Source organism: Odocoileus virginianus, chromosome 16 (genome assembly GCF_023699985.2).
Source record: "Odocoileus virginianus isolate 20LAN1187 ecotype Illinois chromosome 16, Ovbor_1.2, whole genome shotgun sequence".
Classification (NCBI taxonomy): Eukaryota; Metazoa; Chordata; class Mammalia; order Artiodactyla; family Cervidae; genus Odocoileus; species Odocoileus virginianus.
Genome location: NC_069689.1, coordinates 56,141,767 through 56,166,224, shown reverse-complemented (window position 1 = coordinate 56,166,224; position 24,458 = coordinate 56,141,767). Strand labels below are relative to the sequence as shown.

The following is a 24,458-nucleotide window of genomic DNA, read 5'->3' as shown; positions in this document are numbered from 1 at the left end:
TTTCTTCAGTTTTAAATAGAAATATCAGTCTGATGTCACTGAAAATTTTACTCTGTTGTGATATTTATTTAATAACTTAGGAATTTTTGCATTCAATATTTTAGTGCTGTGTATTTTCATTTAAGATGTAGTTTTATGTTTTAAGTCTTAGAGAAAATACTATTTTGTTCTCATTAGCAAAATTTTTGCAGTGGATTTCTGTTGATGTTTTAGAATTTTCATACCAAATGTGAACTGTATTGAAAAAGGAATCTTGTCTTTATAAAGCATAACTTCACCCTCAGGCTCTGTAAAAAAAAAAATCAAATAATTTCATTTAAAAGCATTGTATTTTAAACACTTGGTCATTGAACTACAAATTAACACTTCTTCTGTGAGATTTTCATTGCTGTTACTTGGTTTATTTATTTTTTACCTAGACAAAAGAGGAAGCAAATAGTATATGATGGGAAAACTGAAACATTACCTACTGTTTCTTTAAGAAACCAGCTTATCCAGGGGGTTTTAGTATGTTTAACCTAACCTGCTAGCAAGGAAAAGTTCTTTAAAATAATGGATATTAGCCGTATCCAATCACAATTATCAGTTTCACTAACAGGGAGGAGATTTTACTCTTCAGCCACTAGAATTGGAGAAGGTGGAGCTTGGTATTGAGGTTTGGTTGCTTTGGAGTACAGCTTCAAGTGAAGTTAATCTGAGGTGAAGCAAACAGAAAATTGTGGAGGTTTTGTTGGTAGGATTTTTGTTCTAATCTTTTAATGATCCTTTATTTTACACTTCTGCTCCTTTGTGCTCTGTGTATGCTAGCTTTTGTCATTGTTGTTATTTTCTGATGCAAACTGAACATTAAAATTAAGCAGGGAAGCAGAACAAAAGGGCTGTTTGGACAGGAAATAGGTGTTCAGAGAATCAAACTTGACTTTTCTTTTATCATTATTTTTAGTTCAGAATTTAAGTGTCATGAAAAAATACTTGCATAAAAATCATCTCCAGTAACAGTCTTTTCTCTCGGATTGGATGTTTGAAGAGTCATTTGTCAGTTTTTATAAATGACATCTTGAGGAGGAGGTCTGTTTATGTCATTTTCCTTAAACTTAAGATGTGAAGTTGCCAGAAGACATATATGTGATAGGTTTAGATCTGTCCTTTTTAAAGAATTGAAATGCCAACTGTTAATTTTTTTTTTTTTTACCCCCCAGCATACATCCCCCCCTTATAAAACTTCAGTGTATTTTAAATCTACCAATGTGTTGGCGCTTTTTAGTATGCTCACAATTTTAGTTTTGCTTTTTTAAAAGATCATAGATTCATTTTATATAGAACAAGGTAAAACTTTGTCCTTCTTCCAAACTTCATTTCTTTCAAGGTAGATATAAGCAATTAACACTATTTTGAAACAGGAAATGAATGAATTTATATTTTTAAGAGGTATAGATAGGCTGCCAAAACTTAAAAAGTGTCTATAAATCTGTTGACATTTCTTACTTAAGAAATAATTGTACTATGTTTCAGTACCAGAAGTTTCCTTTAGAGGCTCTTGTTTTTATATTGTTGCTCTTTGATCTCATAGAAATTAAGGTGTAGAATAATTTGAATAATTGGCCCAAATGCCATCTAAGCATTTCAGTCAGTATACTTGTATTTACTATGCTGCTACTTTCAGATCACGAAAAATGTTTTAAATTAATGCTTTCTGCTCCATCTCTTGTATAAGCAATACTATAATAGTAATAAAATCAAGAAAAGTCACCCAAATATCCACAAGATCATTGTGAGGTAGCCTTATTTCTTTCCCTATTCTGTTCTGTACCTTATCATATTCTTATATTTTTCCCATAATTGTGAATAAAGACAGTTTTTTATTTTTTATCAAACTGTATCATCTATTATTAAAATTGTTTTCATTTCATTTGCTATAGACTTCTCTTAGGTTAATGGGACCTTAATCTACCTAGTCTTTTGCCTGTTTTACATTTAGATTGTTCCCAATTTTTCACCATTTTAAATGGTATTGCTGAACAAACCTCTTTGTGTAAATTTTAAGATATTTTCCTCTTTATTTCTTTTGGGAAAATCCCCTAGAGTGGGCTTACCTAGATCAAAGGCTATAAGCACTTCAGTAGCCAAATTGCTTTTCAAAAAGGTTATTCCAGTTTATATTGCCACCAGAAAAATGTGCTTCAGAATTTCTCTAATGGGTAGCCCCTAAATGTTCTCATTAAAGTGTGCCTCTGAAGGTGTCTGACTTGTTGATTAGTTTTTGCCTAAACTAATAGGCTATTTTAAATTCCGTTTTCCAAGATGTAGATGACTCTGAATCCATTTTCTGGACATTAAAATCAGCTGAAGGAAATTGGGAGAATTTTACCTACTTAAGTGAGCAATTATATCTTTGTTGGTTGTATTGTATGTGTTGCTATCAGTTAAGTACAGGGCTTAATGTTTTACATTGGAATTGTTGCTCACACAAGTTTTCCTTAGTACATGTTTCTTCAGGTAGCACACATCAGACGATTTTCTTCTAAGAAAGAACATCAGAAACATTTTTACAGAGAGAGCTGTAATACTTAACTTTACTCTGAACAGATATGAGTAGCCTTTGTCACTTTGTGCATTTCTGATATTTTAAGTACAATATAGAAACATAGATCTATGTTATAAATCTAGGTTTTAAAATATTAGCACCTTTCTAGTGTTTCTTAGGTTTTCATTGAAGGTAAGATGACTTTATATACACATAATGTGTTACTAGTCCTGTGTTCTTCCCAATTGTCTTTAAGAGCATTCTTTGGCAATAACTACCGCATTGTGTATATGTTTGGCAGCTAGTCTGTTAAATAGAATAGGCTAGGATTGTCAGGATGTCAACTTGTTAACTAATGTTCCAGAATAAACTTAAAAAGTTTTAAAGCAAAATTCTATAAGACATTTAAAAAATCTAATTTATAAATAGGAGTCAGTGAGAAGTCATGGGTTAAGTTCTAACTCACTGGTGGAGCCAGTAGTTAAGCATGTATGTATAATCTTGAATTAAATATAAATATTCCAGCTCATTTTTCAGTTTAAATAATTTACTTTCTGTAAATTTTTGCTGATAAATTTAAATCTCTGGCTTTTTGTATATTTCTGGGGGAAGTTTTTTTTCATGTCTGTTTTGTTTGTTGTGGCTTAGGAGTGATTTTTTTCCCCAGATATTTTGATTTTCTTAACATTTGAAATGGAAGAGAAAAAAATTAAAACTGATGACTTTTAATTAATGAAGCAGTTGTTGTGAAATACATTTTCTCTGCATTTAAATTTGCTAGGTGTGTCAGGATTTTATACAGATAATCTAAATACTTGATTCATGACAATTGTTTTACATAAATAAAATTTATGTTGGTGCTTAAACATTTGTAGCATATTTCCTTTGTTCTGAATTTAAGAAAATGTTTTTAATTGTTTTCTTAACTGATTCATTTATTGCTGCCAGGTAGAGATGAAGGTCATGGTAAATGTAACAGTCGTAGTGAAAGTCATCTCACACTTGGCTGTAGATCCTGTTTCAGTGAGTAGGCGCGATAGGGATCGCCTCCTCGCCAGAGCCCTGGTGAAAGCAGAGCTTCGCGCTTCCCTGGTGGCTCAGACGGTGGGGAAGCTGCTGCAGTGCTTTTGAGAGCAGATCATCTTCCACTGTTTCTCTTCTGTGCCTCTACTGCTGATTTCTGGTGGACAGTCTGAACTAAGGAGTATCCTTTTAGTACATTAGTTTCTACATTAGGGTAGAGGCCAATTTTCTAGAGGGAGAAGAATCTCTAAATGACCTAATATTGAGACAAGATAACAGTATCAGTAATTCTATTTTATTCTTTTAGAGTGAAGGAAAAAAGTGATCTAGAGGAAGGATATTAAATGCATTCAGTGTCTATTGTTAGCCTTCATTCAAGGAGAATGCATTGATTTCTTTTTCTTAATGACAGAGGAAAAGGTTAATGGACAGAAAGTTGGTAAAATGTGAAAGAGCCTTGAAACTGTGGCTTAGTTACAATGTCTCTTTGTTCTGTGTAAAAGGGGACTTTACAGTTTTGCAATGTTTTCCTTTTATGGCTTCTTTATAAAGTAGGTAAATGTTTTAGGAGGTTTTTGTTTTTGTAACTTGAAAATGCTTATTTATTAACTAATAATGTATATTAACCTCTTTGGCTGAATCTGATTTTCTGTGTTTGTATATCATTAGAAAAAAAAATGAACTCAAAACATTATGGTTAGTACTGTTTTTGTAGAAGCAAACAGATCTTTCTATCCTTATACCCATTTTCTTCCTCCACAAATAAGCATCTTGGTTACTTCCCCTACCCCCAGGTTTTTTGAAAGTACATGATTTCTTAGCAGAACTTAGTATATTGACTACTCTTTACTTCTCGAGACTCCTCCCATATGTTTAGTGATGTGCCTGGTCTTCCTTCTGTTTCTGATCTCTATCCTTGCTGTTTCCTCATTACAGCCTTTAAGTATTGGAATTTCATAGGATTATGACCTTAACATTAACACTCTTCTCACTTTATAATTCTTGGATAATCTCCAGTCCATATCATCAGTTAACATCTTTTTATATTAATGGTTCTGACATTAGTATCTTAAATACAGATTTTTTTGTTTGCACTTAAGACTCTTGTTCACCGAACTCTCCATGAATGTTTCTTCCACACCTGTGTTAACTCTTCAAAGCTAAGTGGCTTATTTTGTCCTCCCCAGCAGTGTCCTTCAAGTCCTTTTTCCCTTACTCTCTCAATAAATGTGCGGTGGTGTTACCATCCATGTCAAAACCCAGGTGTCACTCTGAGTCTTCCTTCTCTTCTTCCCCAGTTAGCCACAACTTCCCATTGATTTAAAATCCACAGTAACTCTGGAATCAATCCTTTTTTCCTTCACTGTTTGACCACTCATGACAATTTGGTTTCTTAGTAAGATTACTAAAACAGCAACCTGACCGATCTTCACTTTTAGTTTTGGCTCCCTGTAATACATTTTCACTGTTCATTCATGTCTGTCTCTGCTTAAAATTCTTTAGTGATTTCTTATCGCCTTTTGAATTTTTTACCAGCTGATTCTGTCCTAAGGGTTCTCTGAGGTAGTTACCCAACAACCTTAAGAGGGGGAAGTATTGTTACCTTCATTTAACAAGTGAGATGATTTAGAAACACTTCCTATTAATAATTTGTCTAGGGTTGCCTTAGCTGGTGAGTGGCTAGCATACTTTGAACTGAAGTTTGCCATATCAAAGTCCCTTTTAACCATCCAGCCATGTGACTTCCTAGGCCAACCCCTGCTTACTAATGCATTGCCCCTGCCCCCCCCCCCCCCCCATCATTCTGAGCTATTAGCAGTCCCTCCTTCTAAGACAGACTCAAAACCTGTTGCCTGAGGGAATTCCCTGGTGGTCCAATGGTTAGGGCTCTGTACTTCAAGGGCAGCGGGGCATGGGTTCCATCCCTGGTTAGAGAACTAAGAATCTGCATGCCATGAGGTTCAGAGAAAAAAAAAAACCAAACAAACAACTTGCCAGAGCTTAAAGATGAACGTTTTCAAAGACGTTTTTCTGACAGTTTTTTGGAACATGCCTAAAAAGATAACAGAACATTTTAGCATCCCTAAGATGTAAGAAGATAAAATATTGAAATATTGAAAAATTAAGGTAGTTTTCCATGTGTGGTTAGTTTTGAATTTCATAGCTGTTGAATTCTTCACGTATAATAAAAGCACGAGACCTGGTTGTCTAAGAGGAAGATTAGGCAAAGTGTGAGCGTACTTCATCTGAGCAATTTAAAATGCTAATAACCTCCTTAAATAGATGTTAGCCAGAACCTTGTGTTCCTTTGCATCCAGGTGTATAAAGAATCTACCTGTGAACCCAAGTCATATAAGCTTCTGAGTAAGTTACAGATAGGGAAATAGGCTGCATGTATTCTTTTATATCAAATATTGTATCGTCAAAAAAGTTAAATACTTCAGCTAATCTTGTCTAGATTAGCTGGCCATTCCAGTTTTAGAACATTTCCATCACTCCAAAAAGATTCTTTGAGTGTTTTTAAACAGGTCTCATTTCCATCCCCAGTCCTGGGTAACCAACCAGTAGCCTGCTCTCTTCTCTGTAGATTTGTTCTTTCTCAGCATTTGATATAAATGGAATCATTAAATACATGGTCTTGAGTTTGGCTTGTTTCACCTAGGTTGTTTTTGTGAGGTATATCCGTGTTGCAATGTCTGTCATTAGCTTGGTCCTTCCTTCTCTTTTTTTTTGCCTTTTCTTTTTTTCCCTTCTTGTTTCCTTCACCATCCCCCTAGCTTTTTTTTTAATCTAAGTGGAATCAAACAGTATTTAACCTTTTGTGTCTGACCCGTTTCACTTAGCATAATGTCTTCAAGGTTCATTCATCTAGTAGCATATATGAGAATTTCATCCCTTTTCAAGGCAACAATATTCCATTGTATGTATGTTTATCACATTTTTGTTTATCCATCCACTGCCATTGGGTTGTTTCTACCTTTTGGCCATTGTGTAACGCTGGTATAAACACTGTAAATATCTGTTCTAGTTCTTTCAAATATTTTGGGTATATACCCAGAAGTGGAATTGGGAATCATAAGTAATCCTATATTTAACTTTTTGAGGCGCTGCCAAACTTTTCCCTAGAGGCTGCACTATTTTACATTCCTACCCCCAATGCAGAAGAGTTCCAGTTACTCCACATCTTCAGCAAAATGTACTGATTTTCTGAGAATAGCCATCTTAATGGTGTGAAGTGGTATCTCATCCTGGTTTTGATTTACATTTCTTAATGATTAGTGATGTTGAGCATCTTTTCATGTGCTTATTGGCCATGCTTGGGTATACCTTCTTTGGAGATAACGTTTGTTCAAGTCCTTTGCCTATTTTTGGATTAAATTGTTTGTTGAGTTGTAGGAATTCTTTATATATTCTAGATATTAAGTATTTATATCTTTTGCCATGTGTTTCCTCCTAGGAGTTTTGTAGTTTTAGCTCTTATGTAGGTCTTTGATCCATTTTCAGTTAATTTTTGCACGTGGTATAAGGTAAAGGGTTCAGCTTCATTCTTTTCCATGGATATTCTATTTTCCTGGCACCATTTGTTGAAAAGACTGTCCTTTCTCCCATTGAACTGTCTTGGCTTAGTCCTTCTTTATTGCTAGATAATAGTCATTTTCTTTATCCATTTACCAATTAATAGACATTTGCTGCTGCTGCCACTGCTGCTAAGTCACTTCAGTCGTGTCCGACTCTGTGCGACCCCATAGACGGCAGCCCACCAAGCTCCCCCGTCCCTGGGATTCTCCAGGCAAGAACACTGGAGTGGGTTGCCATGTCCTTCTCCAGTGCATGAAAGTGAAAAGTGAAAGTGAAGATGCTCAGTCATGTCTGACTCTTTGTGACCCCATGGACTGCAGCCTACCAGCCTCTTCTGTCCATGGGATTTTCCAGGCAAGAGTACTGAGGTGGGTTGCCATTACTTTCTCCGAATGGACATTTGGATTATTTCCAATTTTCAGCTAATCTGAATAATGCTGCTGTGAACATTTATGTGTAAGTTTTTGTGTGGCATACATTTCTGTTTCTCTTTAAGTAGAAACCTAGAGCTGGAATTACTGGGTCGTGTGATAACTGCATGTTTAGCTTTATAAGAAATGGCTTAACTGTATTCCTAAGTTTCTGTTGTGTTCTGTTCCCATCAGGAATGTGTGAGTTTTTCTCTTTAACCTTGCCAACATTTGATACAGTAGTAAGTCTTTTTAAATTTAACTGTTCTAGTAGACGTGAAGTGGCATCTCTTTGTGGAGTTAATTTACATTTCCTAAATGACAAATGTTGAATGCTATCTACTGTTTCTCTGGCTTTAGCCTCCTGTCATTCCAATTCTCACTCCCCTTCACCACACTTAGTCTTAAGCTCTATCAACACCTCACTCCCAATACTTCCTCTTTCTTTTCCTTCACTTCAGTTCCCTCTTCAATCATTTTTCTTCCAAGTATTCTTAGCTTCTAGTCTTGAAGCAGTTCTACCGTTTATATACTCTGCTTTTAAACCTAAGCCACTGAATGCAACCAGAGAAAGTCACAAAATTTTATGTTTTGATACCACTGTGAGTTTTTCTGTAGCTTTTTACTTTGATTTAGTTTCAAACTTACATAGAAGCTGCATGAACAGTACAAAAAGGTCCCATTCCCTCTTCATAGATTCTCAATTAATTGTTATGCTTTTCCCCATTTGCTTTATCATATTGTCTCTCTCTCTCTCTCTTTCTCTGTGTAAAAATATAGGCATATATATATTTTCTTTTCAGAGTCATTTGAGAGTGAAGTTGGAGACTTACCCAGGTTGCTATATAGCCATTAAGTGGTAAAATGGGGATTTAAATTCAGATCTCTCTTTTTGATCTCCTTTGTATCTGACACATATTTGGTGCTCTGAGAATGCTTCTTGAATTGACCAATGACTACACCTTACCTGTTAGAATCTATATGTATCTGGTCTCCTTTTGGGGTTTTAAAAGTATGGGTGCTTAGGCTTTGAAGTTAGACTCGCTGGATTCAGATCGTTGTTTTACCACTTGCTTATAGCCGTTTGACCTGAGCAAGTTCCATAATCTCACTAAGCCTCAGTTCCCTCATTTCTGAAGTGGAGATGATAATAGTCCTACTTGTAAGAGATATTATTGTTAAGATTGGAGGAGACATTGCAGGTAAAGAATTTATCATGGACCCTCTCATTTCTGTTCTTCTCTTGTCCTACTACTCTGATTTAGCTACAAGCTTCTGGCTTGTCCTGGCCCATGATCTTTTACTGGCAGAGTTGATGAGACATCTAAGTGAATTTCTAGACAGTTAGCAAAGAGAGACATTTTAGGAGAAAGGTCTGGGTGCGAGTCATGTTTTGAAAACATTTGCGTAGAGCTGCTACTTAGAGCTTTGAAACTTGAACTTTGTACATAAGAAGACAAATTGCAGGTGATGAGATACAGGTCCAGGACCCACACGCCTTTGGACATTTCAGTTTTCAAGTATTTCTTTATTGGCTTCTCAACTTTTGAAATATTTCAGAAATACCAACTTTTTGGTATTTACAGAGTCACATACCTGGAAGTAGTATAGAAATTTCAGGTAGTCTGATATTTCTCCCCATTTCCTGTACCCTTACCGATGGTGCTTTTTTTTTTTTTTTTTCAATAAAATATTCTAGGTTTCGATTCAGAATATAACGGTCATCATAAGTGTGACCCCATTTTACATGTAGGAGAAAGAGAAATCATCAAAGGAATTAATTCCAGAGTAAGATTTCTTTAATGTTGTATTGTCTTTTTAGTCAGTAAGATGTCAGACACTATTCATTAGGTGATTGATTTATCAGATAAGATGGGTAAAGGGAGATGCATCTGAAATCAGAGGAAGTGTAAATGATAATGAGAGAAAATGTAAAAAAACCACAAGAATCTGTGATGAATCTAGATGTTTAATTGCTGATTTGTGTATGATTAAACTCCAAGCTATATTTTATCCTTTTGATTTGGATAATTTTCTCAGAGTAATTGTCCCTTTGAAGGAAGTGGGTTGCCAGGACCTCTTGTCTGGTTCCTTTTACAGAATGAGTTCCATGTAGATAAAAATTTTAATACTGTTATTTATGATGCTGTCTTCCCATGAAAATCAGGAGTAAAATAGTCTTGAAAAATTGCACAGAACCTTGCTGATTTGTCACCAATATTCTTGGTTTGGTTGTCTCTAATAAGGAACAGATTCTGGGACTTTTCCTGGTGGTTCAGTGGTTAAGACACCCACACTTGCACTGCAAGGGTGGGGTTCAGTCCCTGCCTGGTTAGGGAACTGAGATCGTGCGTGCCTTGTGCTATAGCCAAAAACAAAGAAACAGTCCCAATTATAGGTATCTCTTAACACCTCACTCTGACTGTGAGCATTAGAATTTTACATTCTAGAATTTAAAATTTTACTGTCTGATACAGTGAGGAAGCTTACTTCTCAAGACCAAATCAATTGCAGTGATTATTTAGTTGACATTTTGGGATGGAAGCTGTTTTGTATTTTCAGTACCTTAATTCTTAAAATGAGAGTGCTGCATAAATTGAGGATATGTGTTAATAGAGAACAATATCCTGGTTTGCTGCTTGTGTTTGCTTGATTTCACATTTATGGTCCATCTTAAGACAAAACAGGGGTTTCCCAGGTGGTGCTAGTGGTAAAGAACCTGCCTGTCAATGCCGGAGACATAAGTGACTCCAGTTTGATCCTTGGAACGGAAGATTCCCTCGAGGAGGAAATAGCAAACTACTCCAGTAGTCCTGCTTGGAGAATCCCATGGATGGGGAGCCTGGCAGGCTACGGTCCATGGAGTCGCAAAGAGTCGGATATGACTGAAGTACAAGAGACAAAACAAAAAAATATATATATGAATAACATAGAAACAAATATATTTCGTACTAACCAGAAATCTTGCATGTAAAGTGAGTCTAAAGTGGCTGTCAGTTTGTTTTGTTTTTTTTTTTAAGCCGAGGGGAAGGAAACTTGAGTGTTTATTAACAGGAAAAAGAATTATTTTGTATTGCAGGTAAAATATTTTTTTCATTACCTGTCATTTGTTAGACTTAGCTCCTTAAATAGTTAGAAGAGATAAAAAGGTATTAAGTAATGTTCAAAGTACATAGGTAGCAAGATAATTGTACCCCAGAGCTTCTGTAAGGTGTTAGCCACAGCTGAGCATTTTTAAATGATCATAATCCCAGGAGGTCTAATTATTTCATAATTCACATTTGCTTAATTGGAATGTATATATTGAATGGACATTCCATCTTTTCAAGGAAAACCTTCATTGCATAGTTAGTTGGTTTTAGAAGTTTAGAAAAAGCGGGGAAAGAAACCACATTAACCACAGAAGTTATTCTCTGCAAAATACACCCACCTTGGAATAATACTGGCATAATGGCATAATTTGTTCTATGAAATTTGTATACCTGTCGCATGTGTATGCTAAGTCACTTGACTCTTTGAGACTCTAGGAACTGTAGCCCACCAAGGCTCCTCTGTCCATGGGATTCTCCAAGCAAGAATGCTGGAATGGGTTGCCATTTCCTTCTCCAGGGGATCTTCCTGACCCAGGGATTGAACTCACATCTCCTGTGTCTCCTGTATTGCAGGTGGATTCTTTACCACTGAGCCACTCACTGGGGAAGCCCCACGTGTCACATATGTTACCTTTTTTTATTTAAAAAACAAAACAGAGAAGAGCCCATAAAATCCTTAGTTGTTTATGAGAAATAGCCATTTGAAGGACTTGTTTTGTCTCTTCCATTAGTACAGAAGGGTAACACTGACAGTATTCTCATGTGGTTTGGTTCTCACCCTCTGGAAAGGATTGAGGCAGAGTGTGTGATGCCAGGGTGCTTTTTTCTCTCTAAAATATTTGTTTTCTCATTGGGGTGCCTGTATCTTTTCAAATTAGTGTTTATATTTATATATGTATATATCCTATATGGAGTGGAGTTGCTGGGTCATCAGTTCAGTTCAGTCGCTCAGTTGTGTCCAACTCTTTGCGACCCCATGAATCGCAGCACGCTAGGCCTCCCTGTCCATCACCAACTCCCGGAGTTTACTCAAACTCATGCCCATCGAGTCGGTGATGCCATCCAGCCATCTCATCCTCTGTCGTCCCCTTCTCCTCCTGCCCCCAATCCCTCCCAGCATCAGGGTCTTTTCCAATGAGTCAGCTCTTTGCATGAGGTGGCCAAGGTATTGGAGTTTCAGCATCAGTCCTTCCAATGAACACCCAGGACTGATCTCCTTTAGGATGGACTGGTTGGATCTCCTTGCTGTCCAAGGGACTCTCAAGAATCTTCTCCAACACCATAGTTCAAAAGCATGCTGGGTCATAGGATAGTTCTATTTTTAGTTGTTTGAGAAACCACATGTTTTCCACAGTGGCTGCATCAATTTACATTCCCATCAACAGTGTATGTATGAGAGTTCCCTTTTCTCCACATCCTCTCCAGCATTTGTTATTTGTGTCCTTTTTGTTTGACGATGGCCATTTCTGTTGACAGGTGTAAGGTGATAATCTCATTGTGCTTTTGATTTGTGTTTCCCTGGTGATTAGTTGTATTGAGCGTTTTTTCATGTGCCTGTTGGCCATCTGCATTTCCTCTTTGGAAAAATGTGTATTCAAATCTTCTGCCCATTTTTTAATCTGGTTGTTTGTTTTTTTAATGTTGAGTCGTATGAACTGTTTATATCATTTGCAAATATTTTCTCCCATTCAGTACTCTGTCTTTTCATTTGGTTGACGGTTATTTTTCCTTTGCTATCTGTAAAAGCTTTTAAGTTGAATTAGGTCCTGTTTGTTTATTTTTGCTTTTATTTCCTTTGTTTTAGGGGATGGATTAAAAAAATTGCTACAATTTTAGGTCAAAGAGTGTTCTGACTATGAGGAAAACTCAAGACTTTTTTAACTTGCTTATCTCTTGAAATTTTGAATCATACTTTCCTTGGTCTTGGGTTTTCCTGGTGCTCAGAGGTAGAGAATCCACCTGCCAATGCAGGAGATGATGCAGGTTCATTCCCTGAGTCAGGAAGATCCTCTGGAGAAAAAAATGGTAGCCCACTCCAGTATTCCTTCCTGGAAGGTCCTGTGGACAGAGGAACCTGGTGGGCTACAGTCCATGGAGTTGCAAAGAGTTGGACACGACTTAGCGACTAAACAACAAAAACAACAAATCCTTGGTCTTTGATTCTGTATGACTTAAAGCCAGGTTCTTGGGACTTTTAACTTGCTGGCAGTATTTTGAGGCTAATATTGGAACTAGTGGGACTTCCAGCAGATGTGAGACAAATAAGGAGCTGTTATAGGGCCCACTGGTGATGAAGTAGGAACAATTTCAGCTGAATGGCTTCAAAGAGTATGGTGCTTAGCAGTTTATTTTGTGTTTCATAACTACACATAGAAACAGAAGAGAAAAGTCTGATCTTGAAATGGCATGTATCCTACCAGGAACTTAAAATTGTCAGAATGACCTCTATGTATTATTGAAGCAGGATCCAATGCAGATTTGTGTGTTAACTTTTAAGTAGTTTTAAAGTTAATATGCTGCTTTTTTTCTTAATTTAGGGAGACTTGAAAATTACTGGGTTTTTTTTTTCAGCTTTTGAAGTAGTGAAAAGATACACATAGGATATTTTAATGGTGTGGAAAAGGGACTACTTTGATTTTTCTTGAAAGGGAAAGTTGCTCAGTCATGTCCGATTCTTTGCAACCCCATGGACTAATACATAATACAGTCCATGGAATTCTCCAGGCCAGAATACTGGAGTGGATAGCCTTTCCCTTCTCCAGGGGCTCTTCCTAATGCAGGGATAGAACCCACATCTCCTGCAGGCAGATTCTTTACCAGCTGAGCCACAAGGGAAGCCCTTCATTTTACTTATGTATAGTAATAATGTCTTTCTTAAATGACCTATGGGTTACATTAAATTCTTAAAAAGAATATCATACAAATTAGAAAGTTTGAAATACAGAATTGTCATCTGGCATACTATTTTTAGATTGTCATAGATTAATCTGGCTGTTTAGTGGCCTGGAAAGGGGAAGGGAACTAATTTAAACTGGATTAGTGTTTTCTACACTGTTAAAGCATTCCCATATTCTAAAAATTAAAGATGGAGATACTGGTAATTTGATTTTTACATGGGTGATTGGATTTCATATAATTGATATATAAGGGTTCAGGGTTTGTTTTTGTGATGTGGGTAAGTGTAAGTCAAGTGTTAATCCATTATATAAATATTTGAGTGCCTAGAACACCTGTTCTGTGTAGGTGTGCCAAATACTAGAAATACAGAGGTTAACAAGACAGATGGCTCCTAAAATGTACCATTATCAAAATATAGTGAGCTGAATTACATGGTATAACTTTGACCACAAAAGTGACTTGTGTATTAACATGTCTTGGAGCCTTTTTCATTTCTTTCTGTAGCACTCCCTTTCTCTTCAGAGTTGGGACCTGTATAGTACAGAAGAGCTAAGGGAAATATGGCAAATACAGATAAAGGTTCATGATTTGTCATGTCCTGTATTAGGAGTTTGCTGGAAATTCAGATGAAGACCATGTTGATCTGACTTAATAAAACCTCTGAAGTGAGCTGCATTTTCTGACTCACATGTATCGGTGTTACAATCTCCTTGGCAGTGTAGGTTAAGAGTTGATTTAGAAGCAGGTGATACCTGAAAATTTGCTCCCTGTCCTCCAGAATACATACATAGGTATACATAGAGATGCCCATGTGCACATCCCATATTTAAGCTAGAGATTTTATATTTAAAATTGGATTAAATTTTTAGGTTTGAGTTGGTCATATTTCATTCACAGTATGAGTTGTTCTGATCCTTTTATTATAACAGTGTTTACCTGCAGCATTTAGGAAATTGGAGTTGTGAATTGAGATCAGAGGGAAAGTTTGTAGAGCTAGCAGATAGGTTTGGTAGGGGAGAGTATTTGACACATGCTACCTGAGAAAAAGGGAGAGAAGGCAGGGTTTGGGATAAAATAATTTTGCCTGTTTTGTAGTTGGGTAGAATCCATACAAGGGTTAGATCCCTGGGTGGGGAAGATCCCTGGAGAATGGCTACCCACTCCAGTATTCTCGCCTGGGAAATCCTGCGGACAGAGGAGCATGGTGCTCTACAGTCCCTGGGGTCACAAAGAGTCAGGCACAATTTAGCGACTAAACAACAGCAGTTCTACAAGTGCCTATGAAAGTGCCTTTTTTTAAACAAGGTAGTGTTTGGTGCTATATCAAAGATTAATCTGATATAGAGCTTGCCTGAAAGAAGGCCACGGTTCAGTAACAGTGCTCCTGACTTGGAATTAGCTTAAGTACCAGTGAATATTGTACCACTTAGGTTGCTCATACCTGACAGAGGGTGTATCCAGATTAGTATAGGAGACTAAAATCCTTTCTTCTTTGTCCTGACCCTTCAGTTTTCCCTCCATTCTTGCCTTTGTCTCTTTTAGGCTGTGAGCAGGGTGATGTGTTTTTCTGTTCCTTTTCGAGATGAACTGTTTGTGAGATTTCCTACTAGAGAGACTACTGTTCTGGGCCTCCTGACAAGTAAAACAAAAATGGAGTGTGGGCATAGGATGCAAATAATGATTGTATAGTCAAAGCTGTGCTCTTAACAGCTCTTGCCGTCTTACAGAGATTGACTCTTAGAGTTAGTAAAAGACAATTGAAGATAAGTTAAAGTGAGGGAGAGTGTGTTAAGCTATTGGAGAGAGAGGAGAACATGAAATCAGTAAAGTGGTATGTTGTTGTCAGGATTTTCTCCTTTCTTGCTATGTCCCTTTATTTTCTCTTTTTTTTTTTCCTCCCCCTTTCCTCTTTTTCCCTCCCTCTCTTTGTGGATTTAGACCACTGGAATGTTGTACATTATCCATTTATACCTGGCCTCTCAGTGATTAACATTCTCTTGTCTTTTCCAGGTGCTCTGTAGTCACTGTGGCATTGTCCGCTTATTGTGGGCAGTGCAGGATTGGCTTGGGTGGGACGTTTGTTTTATTAACAGTATTTCCCTTGTAGGTTACTGATCACTGATTATCTCTTGACTTTGGTAATGCTTTGCTACCTGGCATACCCAGAAATTAACTTAATTTGGAGTTTTTAGCAAGGACACACCCACTACTGCATATCCAATTGAAGAATAGCTGTGCTTTCTTGGGAAAAGTTTGGCTAACAGGTTTGGGAAGAGGCATTCACTTGACTTTTTAGGTTGAGAAGAGGCAGACATTCACTTGACTCTAGCTCTCACATCAATGTTTTAAATGAGAGCACTGCTTCTTATAATTGATTAAAATGGATAGTCACAAATCAGTTTAGACTGATGTTGGGTTGGATTTGAGTGTACAGAGATGGCAATAGGAAATGATGGTTCTCTTGTTGTTCGGTATCTGGTTGAACTCCTTTAGAACATCAGGTCCAAATATTTATTTTTCTCAGGTTTAATTTTGAACTTCTAGAAAATCGCATTAATAATACAAATAGTTCCCATCTACCCCCTGGCAAGATTCACTCATTGTTAGCATTTTGCTGCATTCGGGCTGTCATTTTATTTTTTTCTGAACTTTCTGAAAAGTTGCATGCACCCTGTCCCTTTACCATGTCATACTTAAAGACGTATATTATCTAAGGACAGCATTCTTAATGGTTTCAGGGACATTCCAGTTATCAAGGAAATTGAACACTGATACAGTACACTTTTCTAATACACAGCCCACATTCAGATTTCTCTAGTTTCCTCAGTAATGTTCTTTAATAATTTTTTTCCAGTCTAGGATCCAATCTTCAATCATTTATTGACTTGTCATGTCTCTAGTTTCCTTTAATCATAACCCTATCCTTAGCCTTTCTTTGTCTTTTATGACACTGACACTTCTGAAGAGTGACAGACCATTTATTTATGGAATCTCCCTCGATTGGGGTCTGTGTGATGTGTCCTTGTGATTGAATGTAGGAGGTGAGCAGGAATGCTGTGATACTGCATGTGATTCTCAGGGCCTCTCATCAGGAGGAGTGTATCCACTTGTCCTCTTTGCAGTGATACCAGCTTTGATCTTCCCATTAGTGTGGAAAAGTTACTGTTTTTCTTTCTCCAGTAAGCAATTTCTGGGGAGATACTTGGAGACTTCATATGTGCTCTTCATCATCAAACTTTCATCCTCAAAAAATTTTAACATTCTTTGGCAGTTTTGCCAGAATCTATCGTTAGTATGGTGGATGAAGTTCAAATCTTTTGATTGCACAAACCCAGTAGTATGGGAGGGAGTCAGTTCCAGCTGTTGGGTTCCTTGGCTTTATAAAGTATTTTGTGTTGAACTGGAATTTCTCTTCTGAGACTTTGACACATTATTTCAAATTTTCTACTTTTATGCTACTTGTGAGATAAGCCTGCTGTTTTCTTCTTCATAACAGCCCCTCAGAATGCATTCCACTTTTGTCTTTTCTCTTAGTTACTACTCCCATTTCTAACAGTTGTTTCTTGTGAGAGAGAGCTTTCCTGAATTTATAACCATACTGTTGGTTTCCTGCTAACATTCATTTATCAATATCATAGATCTAGCACCAGATCCAGATACCAGTTCCATATATGGTTTATTCAATACAGTAGATTGCTGTTGCTTATAATCTAGCTTGAGCACGAGGCTTTGTAATCAGGTAAATCTGGCTTCAAGTCCTGTCTCTGCCACTTATTAGCTCTGTCCTCTTCAGCAGGTTCGTAACATCTCTGAACTTCAGTTCCATAATCTGAAAAGAGTTGGTAATAATTGCAGCTACCTTTTGGGGGGGAATGAGGATTAAGTGTGCATGTAAAATTATGGGAATGGTGTCTGTTGCACTGCAATCACTCATCAAATGTTTATTGTTATTATATAGAAAGGATGCTTCTATTTTTACACCCATGATTGGTGGAATTTATTTTTAGCTGTTGTTTTTTATTGTAGGCTCATTTAAATCTGTGGTGATAATCAGAAAGTTTCAATAAGTGCTACTGAAGCACAGTTAGACTCTTGAATAAATATTTTAACTTATGTGAATATTATTCTATCAGTGACAACTTTGATAAAGCTTAGAGTCATTTCTTAAATTATTTATATGTTCATTATAAGTAGATTATAAAGACACAAACATTTGAGTTATTTTGACTGAATCCTAAAACCTTTAGCCTTTTATTGCATAGCAAATACACAATCAGTTTTTCAACATTAAATAATATTTTAAAAATTAGTGAATTTTGAGTGTTTGTATGCTGTTTCTTACGGCATTTTAAAACCATGTTGTTAATATAAATAGTAAATTTACTTTGTGAAATCGTAAAACTTTTCCTAAAATTTACTGTAGAAACTGAGTTTATTAATACACACATATTGGGGGAACATAGTTACCCAGGTATTTTAGGACATCTTGATTGAATGCAGTTTTATTTTCCAGATAAGCTGTCTAGAACACTTGAAGAACCTGTTTCAATAATGATACTATAGGAATTTGAGTCTGTAGGGAAATGTGCTGTAACCCTTCATTGTAATGTTAGAAGTGTGGCTCCTCTTTCTGTCACAGCAGGACCAAAAGTCATATTCTCCTCAATCAGAGAGTCCCCAGGGATATTCTTGGTACACTCAGGGTACCCCATTCACTGTCTCTTTATAAAAAGTTCTTTCATTGGTGGTTATTTATGCTAAAGAAATAAGCTAAACTTTAGGGAAAAAAGAAAGACCTAGTTTTTCTTACTTTGGGTATAAATGATTATAAAAGGTAGAAAAATCTATGTTACAGTTACATATTGTTCATATTGTACATTGGTGTCAGATACCAAGTGAAATGTTATTCTTAGTTTTACATTGCAACCCTTTTTATGTAGCTGTAAGAGTGAAAGCACTCCTTAAACTTTTAGACAATTAAAGTGTGCATGGTTAATTTGAACTGTCTCAACTCTCTTTCATGTTAAATGTGTTACAGGAATGAATCTGAAGTCTGCTGCAATAAAACACTGAAGGCTTTAAAATGTTTTCTTGCATAAAACTCAAACTTTAAGTAGCTGCTTATGAGGATAGGGAAGGGAGGAAGCTAATGTCTGTCTCAAGATACAGGACAGCTGTTTGCTCATCAACCTCAACTGTGTGAGTAGACTTAAGCCTGTAACACTGTGTACTTAGGCATAATAATAACTTATAGTTTTTTAATCTAAAGTACTTAAAGATACACTTAAGTCAGCATGATGAGGTATTTTTTAGGGTCTGTTTTTTTCTGGTGGGTAGAATGTTGAGGGTGGAGTGGGTGATAGGTTTTTATTTATAAAGTATTTTTGAGAATAAAACTTAACAACTAAGTATCATTAGTGACCATGCATCTTTTTTCATTATTCTATTATTGTGAAGCAAAAGAAGAAAATTCTTTAGATCACTCTATTTTATAGTTGACTTCATCCTTTTAAAGTTAATATTTTAATCAATCATAAAATGTATTTTGGAAGTATGATGTTAGATATTAATATAGAAAATAGCTCTTGGAAATAATTTAATAACTTAAATTATAATTAATAATTTTTATAATAGCTCTGTTTAATCAGAGAGAGTATATACTTCAAAATAAAGAAACTCTAGTTACTGAATGAAGTTAAAAGTCTTTTACACTTGCCAACTTTGTTTTTAAAAGTGCTGTAATATAGATATTGTGGAAAGATTCTCCTTTTTCTCTTACTAAAAGCTATCACCTCAAGAATCATTTTGGGATAGAGGGGTGTGATTTTTTATTCTACTTTCTTTTTTGTTTTTGTTTTGGGTTTTTTCCTCCTCCTTCATGGATTTAGGAGTAAGACTCTTTAATTGAAATGTTTCCCACAGTAGCGAAATGCACTGTTTTATAGAAAAGATAATTAAAATGTAAGACATTGCCATGAGCAGTGTGATGAACGTGTAGGTTAAGATTTATCAAATCTTACTATTTAGGGAAGTATGAAATAAAAGAAATGCTGTTTGCAGTAAGATGAGCTTACTTTCTCTTTCACATCAGAATGTGTTGACTGAAGGGAAATAAAAACTGACTGATTTTAGAATCAGTGAGTGAGAAGTCTCTTAGAAAGCATAATGAAGAACATGTAGTGAATATGGATATTCTTATGAAAATAGTCAAAGGTTACATGCCAGAAATGAAGAGAGGAATGTGGGTACCTTCAAAAGTAGTTAAAAATCTTGAAGTTTCAGTCTGGTTGATTTTTTTTTTCCCCCCTTTTCTGGGCTGGTCAGTAAATGGACAGTACTGTATGAATCCCCAGGGGTTACCTTGGTCCTAATTTTTCAGTAGCTGTAAAGAACTCGTGTTTAATGATGACAAGTCTCACTTTAGTGAGGTTTTAAGGTCTATAATACAAGGTTTTAACTCTTCAGTTTACAGTCATTTGGTATTTCCCCTATAGAGGGTCAGTTTAATTTGGTACTATTTTTGCAGTACTCTAGCACTCTATGCTCTTCTCTTTATTTAGTGTTTCTTTATTGTTGAATAAAGAAAATGTAGGTGAAGGAAGCCTTTAGTACATACTTAGTGCAAGTTTGATTTATTTAGTTTTTTATTGAAGGGTGATTGCTTTACAGAATTTTGTTGTTTTCTGTCAAACCTCAACATGAATCAGCCATAGGTGAAAGTTTGATTTTTAAAGATGAAATTAGGCAGAAAGGACACACAGTAGGAAACAAGAGAAGCTTATATATAAATAACTATGGAGGATTTGGGGAAAACTGTATGCCAGTAGATTAGTCCTGTTTCCATTTCTCCTCCGCCAGTAGATTAGTCCTGTTTCCATTTCTCCTCCTATTGCTCTGAGATGATTCTTTGTGTCTGTGTTATTCTTCTGCTGAGCAGGTAGAGCAGAGTGCTGAGAAACTAAGTCTCCTGGGCTAGGACGTGCTTGCAGGAGAGAGAGAGCACCGTTTGTAAACTCTGCTTCTGCTCTGTCCCTGGCCTGCCCTACCCTTAGCACACCACATAGGCTTCTTGTTGATCTTGCACTCACTTCTGTGACAGAGTTTTGCTTAGATCATATGTACATTTTAACTTCTTATGTTGTTGTGTCTTGCAATATGTAGTAACATGGAGTTCCTGAGTTACACTGAAAGGCATGTAACATGGTTAAGGGCCCAGAGTGTACAGTCAGGCTGCCTGATTCAGATCCTAACATGATTGTGAACAAATGACTTAAACCTTTTTGTGACTCACTTTTCTAATCTGTAAAATAGATACAATAATAATTTGTTACCTGATATGGGGTCTTGTGAGGTTTAAGTGAGTCATCGATACTTGCAAATTATTGCTTTTATTTTAATCTTTTATTTCTTCTTTGAGAGGACTAATAGTAAGTGGCCTATTCCAAGTCCTTAAAGTAATCAATTGTAAGGCTTTAGGATCTAGAGTTGGAAACTCAAAAAGGAAGGCATTTTCAGTTGGGCATCATGGAAGATCTCTCTTGACCAGTAGAATAGAGAACCTTACTCTCCTGCCTTCTGTTCTCATTCTGCTATATTAGCTAGCCAAGTTTTAGTTTTCAGTAGACATATGTGGCTAAGTGTACTGGACAGTGCTGTTCTAGATGGTTGGATTTGAATCTGTAATATATTTACATTAAACATGGCATATCTTGATGACACACAGCTGTATTTGTCTAGAACATGAAACATTGGTCTTGGTGTCAGATGTAACTCCACAGAAGAGGAAGAAAGGAAGTAAAAATACTTACTGAAGAATATTGGTTAAAGTTAGGGATATTTTCTCTGAGTTTTAGGTCAAGTGATTTTTAGGCAGTTCAGCAAAGTCAGTATCAGTTCAGTCACTCGGTCGTGTCTGACTCTGTGACCCATGGACTGCAGCACACCAGGCTTCCCTGTCCATAATCAACTCCCAGAGCTTGCTCAAACTCATGTCCATGGAGTCGGTGATGCCATCCAACCATCTCATCCCCTGTCATCCCTTTCCCCTTCTGCCTTCAGTCTTTCCCAGTATCAGAGTCTTTTCCAGTGAATCATCAGCATCAGGTGGCCAAAGTACTGGAGCTTCAGCTTCAGCATCAGTCCTTCCAATGAACACCCAGAACTGATCTCCTTTAGGATGGACTGGTTGGATCTCCTTGCAGTCCAAGGGACTCTCAAGAGTCTTCTCCAACACCACAGTTCAAAAGCATCAATTCTTTGGCACTCAGCTTTCTTTATGGTCCAGCTGTCACATCCATACATGACTACTGAAAAAAATCATAGCATTGACTAAGTCAAGAGTCATTATAATGATATTTTAAAATAAAGGCATGTATGGATGAACTAAGCAGTGTTGAAGGTCTTGAGTTCTGTCAGTAGTGACTGCTCCTTGGATTAAAGTGAGCTACTTTTTACATTTAATGCTGGAAGAGTGCTTTCTAATCTAGAAGCACCTTTGAAAGCTTGGCAGTGTAATGGATGGCAAACTTAAGTCTTTCAGGAAGGACTCAGTACCAGTGTTTTATTATAAGAGAATCTTCCTCTGTTGGAGATGGTCCTGCTATAAACCTTACATCACTCACTGTGTGTGCGTGTGTTTCTGCTTCTTCTGATAGCAAGAAGTAGAAACATGGTTTTATGTTCTGTAAGATCTTGCTGTTTTCTGGAATCTAATCAGGGGACAGAACACATTGGAACAGATAACCATTCTAACTGAAAAAGGGAACTGGGAGGTTATTTTAAAAGAAATGTGAAAAATTTCAAGGAATTGGCAAGAGGTTTACAGCTTTGGTACCTTTTTCTGTGTTTGGTGTTCTTCCTCTTCTCCACACCTTTTCAGATTGAGTCATTGGGTCAGATTTTCACCCTTCTCTACTTAACTTTTCTGGAAATATTATCCCATGGTACCAGTGGGGCAGTTAGAGTTAAGACCTGTAGGTGGTACAGACTGTATTAAAAAGGAATTGAAGGAGTCAGTTGGCATGCCTAACTTTAGTTTCTTTAACTGATTAAAAAGAAGGGAGGAACTCTGTGAAAGTAAGAGTGTTTTGGGTACATTGTATAGTTTTGTGGCTCATAGGGATTATTGAAATTAAAAGTGACATCTGTGTATATACATGGAAGTCACACATCTGTATTCCTGTCCTAACACTTGCACTGATCCTTACAAGCAGAGCCATCTGTTATAGCTTTCATCTTTCATGGTACCTCAGAGATCAGTACACAGCACAAGTGTATAAGAAAGGCCCCTTAAGTGAAGAACTGGGATAAAAGAAAGAAAAATCGTCCTATAGTCATGTAATTTTGCTGTATCTTTTCTGATCACACTCTAAATTGCATAGTTTTGAAGGTGTTTTTTCATCTGTCTTATATTTGAGTGCCTCTTGTGTACCTGCCATTGCTCTGGAATAGGAATTGGCAAACTGCAGCCCATTGCCACCTGTTTTTGTTAATAAAAGTTTTATTGGAACACAGCTATGCCCACTTATTTAGTCATTTGGAGAAGAAAAGTAAATGAAAACACATAAATGTGGGAACCAATGGGAAAATTTGAGTGGGCTCCCTATTTTGCCAGGGGAAAAAAAATGATATTGTTTTGTGCAGATAATGACTATGTCAAATTCTTTAAGATATGCAGTATGGAGCCTGCATAAAATTGAGAATATAAAATTGGCTACAACTTTCATTATTAAAAATCACATGGTGTGCCAGCTTAAGCACATTGCTAAATGAAGCCCTGAGTGAACTGAATTAGAAAAAATATCCTGAAGCTCAAGAGCATGAGGCTAAGCGTCTTTGTTTAGGGCACAAACTGTATAACATGTAGTGGTCCTTGCTGGCAAACCTAGATCCTGTCTCGAACAGCAAATTCAGTTTCTTTAGAAGGAGCCTTTTGCAGCCTATTTGCTTTGGGGTAAATGCTTGGTTACTGCAGATTGTAGTACATGGCTGCTACTTTGCAGCACAGTTTCATTCATGCATTCTGCAAATACTGAATATCTACCATGTGCCAAGCATTTTTGTAAGTTATCAGTGGACAAAATGGACAGAATCGCTGCTGTTACAGAGGTAACATTTTAGTAGAGGGAAGACAGATGAAATAAGTATAATTTAATAGTAAAAAGATAAGGGCACTGAAGAAAAATAAAACTGGATAGGGTAATAAAGGATGCTGCTGGTTATTTCAAATAGGGGGATGAGGGAAACCCTACTTCAGAAGATGACAGATGAGCAAAGACCTGAAGGAAATGAAGGACTCCTGTCCTCCTAGTGATTCTGGAGGGTAGAAGTTACAGCAGTTACAAAGGCCTTAAGACCGGAGCATGCCTGGCAGTGTGCGTTATCCGGAGGAATGGGAGAGGAAGTCAGGTAATGGGGGAACAGATTATAAAGCGCCTTTATGTCCGTAGGGAGTTTGGCTTTTACTTGGTCAGCTGGAGGATTTTGAGCAAGCATGCAGTGTGCTTTGTTTTAGATTTAACATGATCACTGGCTGTTGTGTTGAAAAGACACCATAGGATCGTAATAAGAGAAGCAGGGGAGACAGATGTATCAATAACTGTATTTGTTATCAGCTGCCATATACCACATTACCCCAAAATTTAATGGCTTAAAACAACAAATGTTTATTGTCTCGCATGGTTTCTGTGAGGAATAGAGAAGTGACCTAGCTGTGGAATTTTGGCTCAGGGTCTCTCATGAGGTTGCAGCTCAGGTGTCAGCAGAGGTTGCAGTCATCTGAAGACTTCACCAGGACTGAAGGGTCTGCTTCCAGGTTCACTCACATGCCTTGTGGCCTGAGGCCTCAGTGACTGAGCAGGTGGGGCCCTCTCTACAGCTCCGTAGGGCCGAGAGAGAGCAGGCCAGCAGCTGCAGCATGCAGCGTCTATCATG

The 24,458-nt window shown here is 36.9% G+C and overlaps 1 protein-coding gene across 8 annotated transcripts in view; it reads left to right on the top strand.

Annotated features, from left to right (window-relative positions):
- Positions 1–24,458, top strand: part of ZFAND6 (zinc finger AN1-type containing 6) — a 52,480-nt gene that overhangs the window by 10,428 nt on the left and 17,594 nt on the right. For 3 of the 8 annotated variants that reach the window (XM_020900687.2, XM_020900682.2, XM_070478247.1), the window contains exon 2: positions 18,565–18,725. The exons of 4 other annotated variants lie outside the window; for them this stretch is intronic. Coding sequence is in view for 2 of the 4 variants with exons in the window: in XM_020900682.2 (XP_020756341.1) it covers positions 18,676–18,725 (50 nt within the window). In the remaining 2 variants the exon portion in view is untranslated. Of the gene's footprint in view, positions 1–674; positions 734–18,564; positions 18,726–24,458 lie in introns of those variants that run through there. One more of the 8 variants, XM_020900689.2, reaches the window with a different exon arrangement.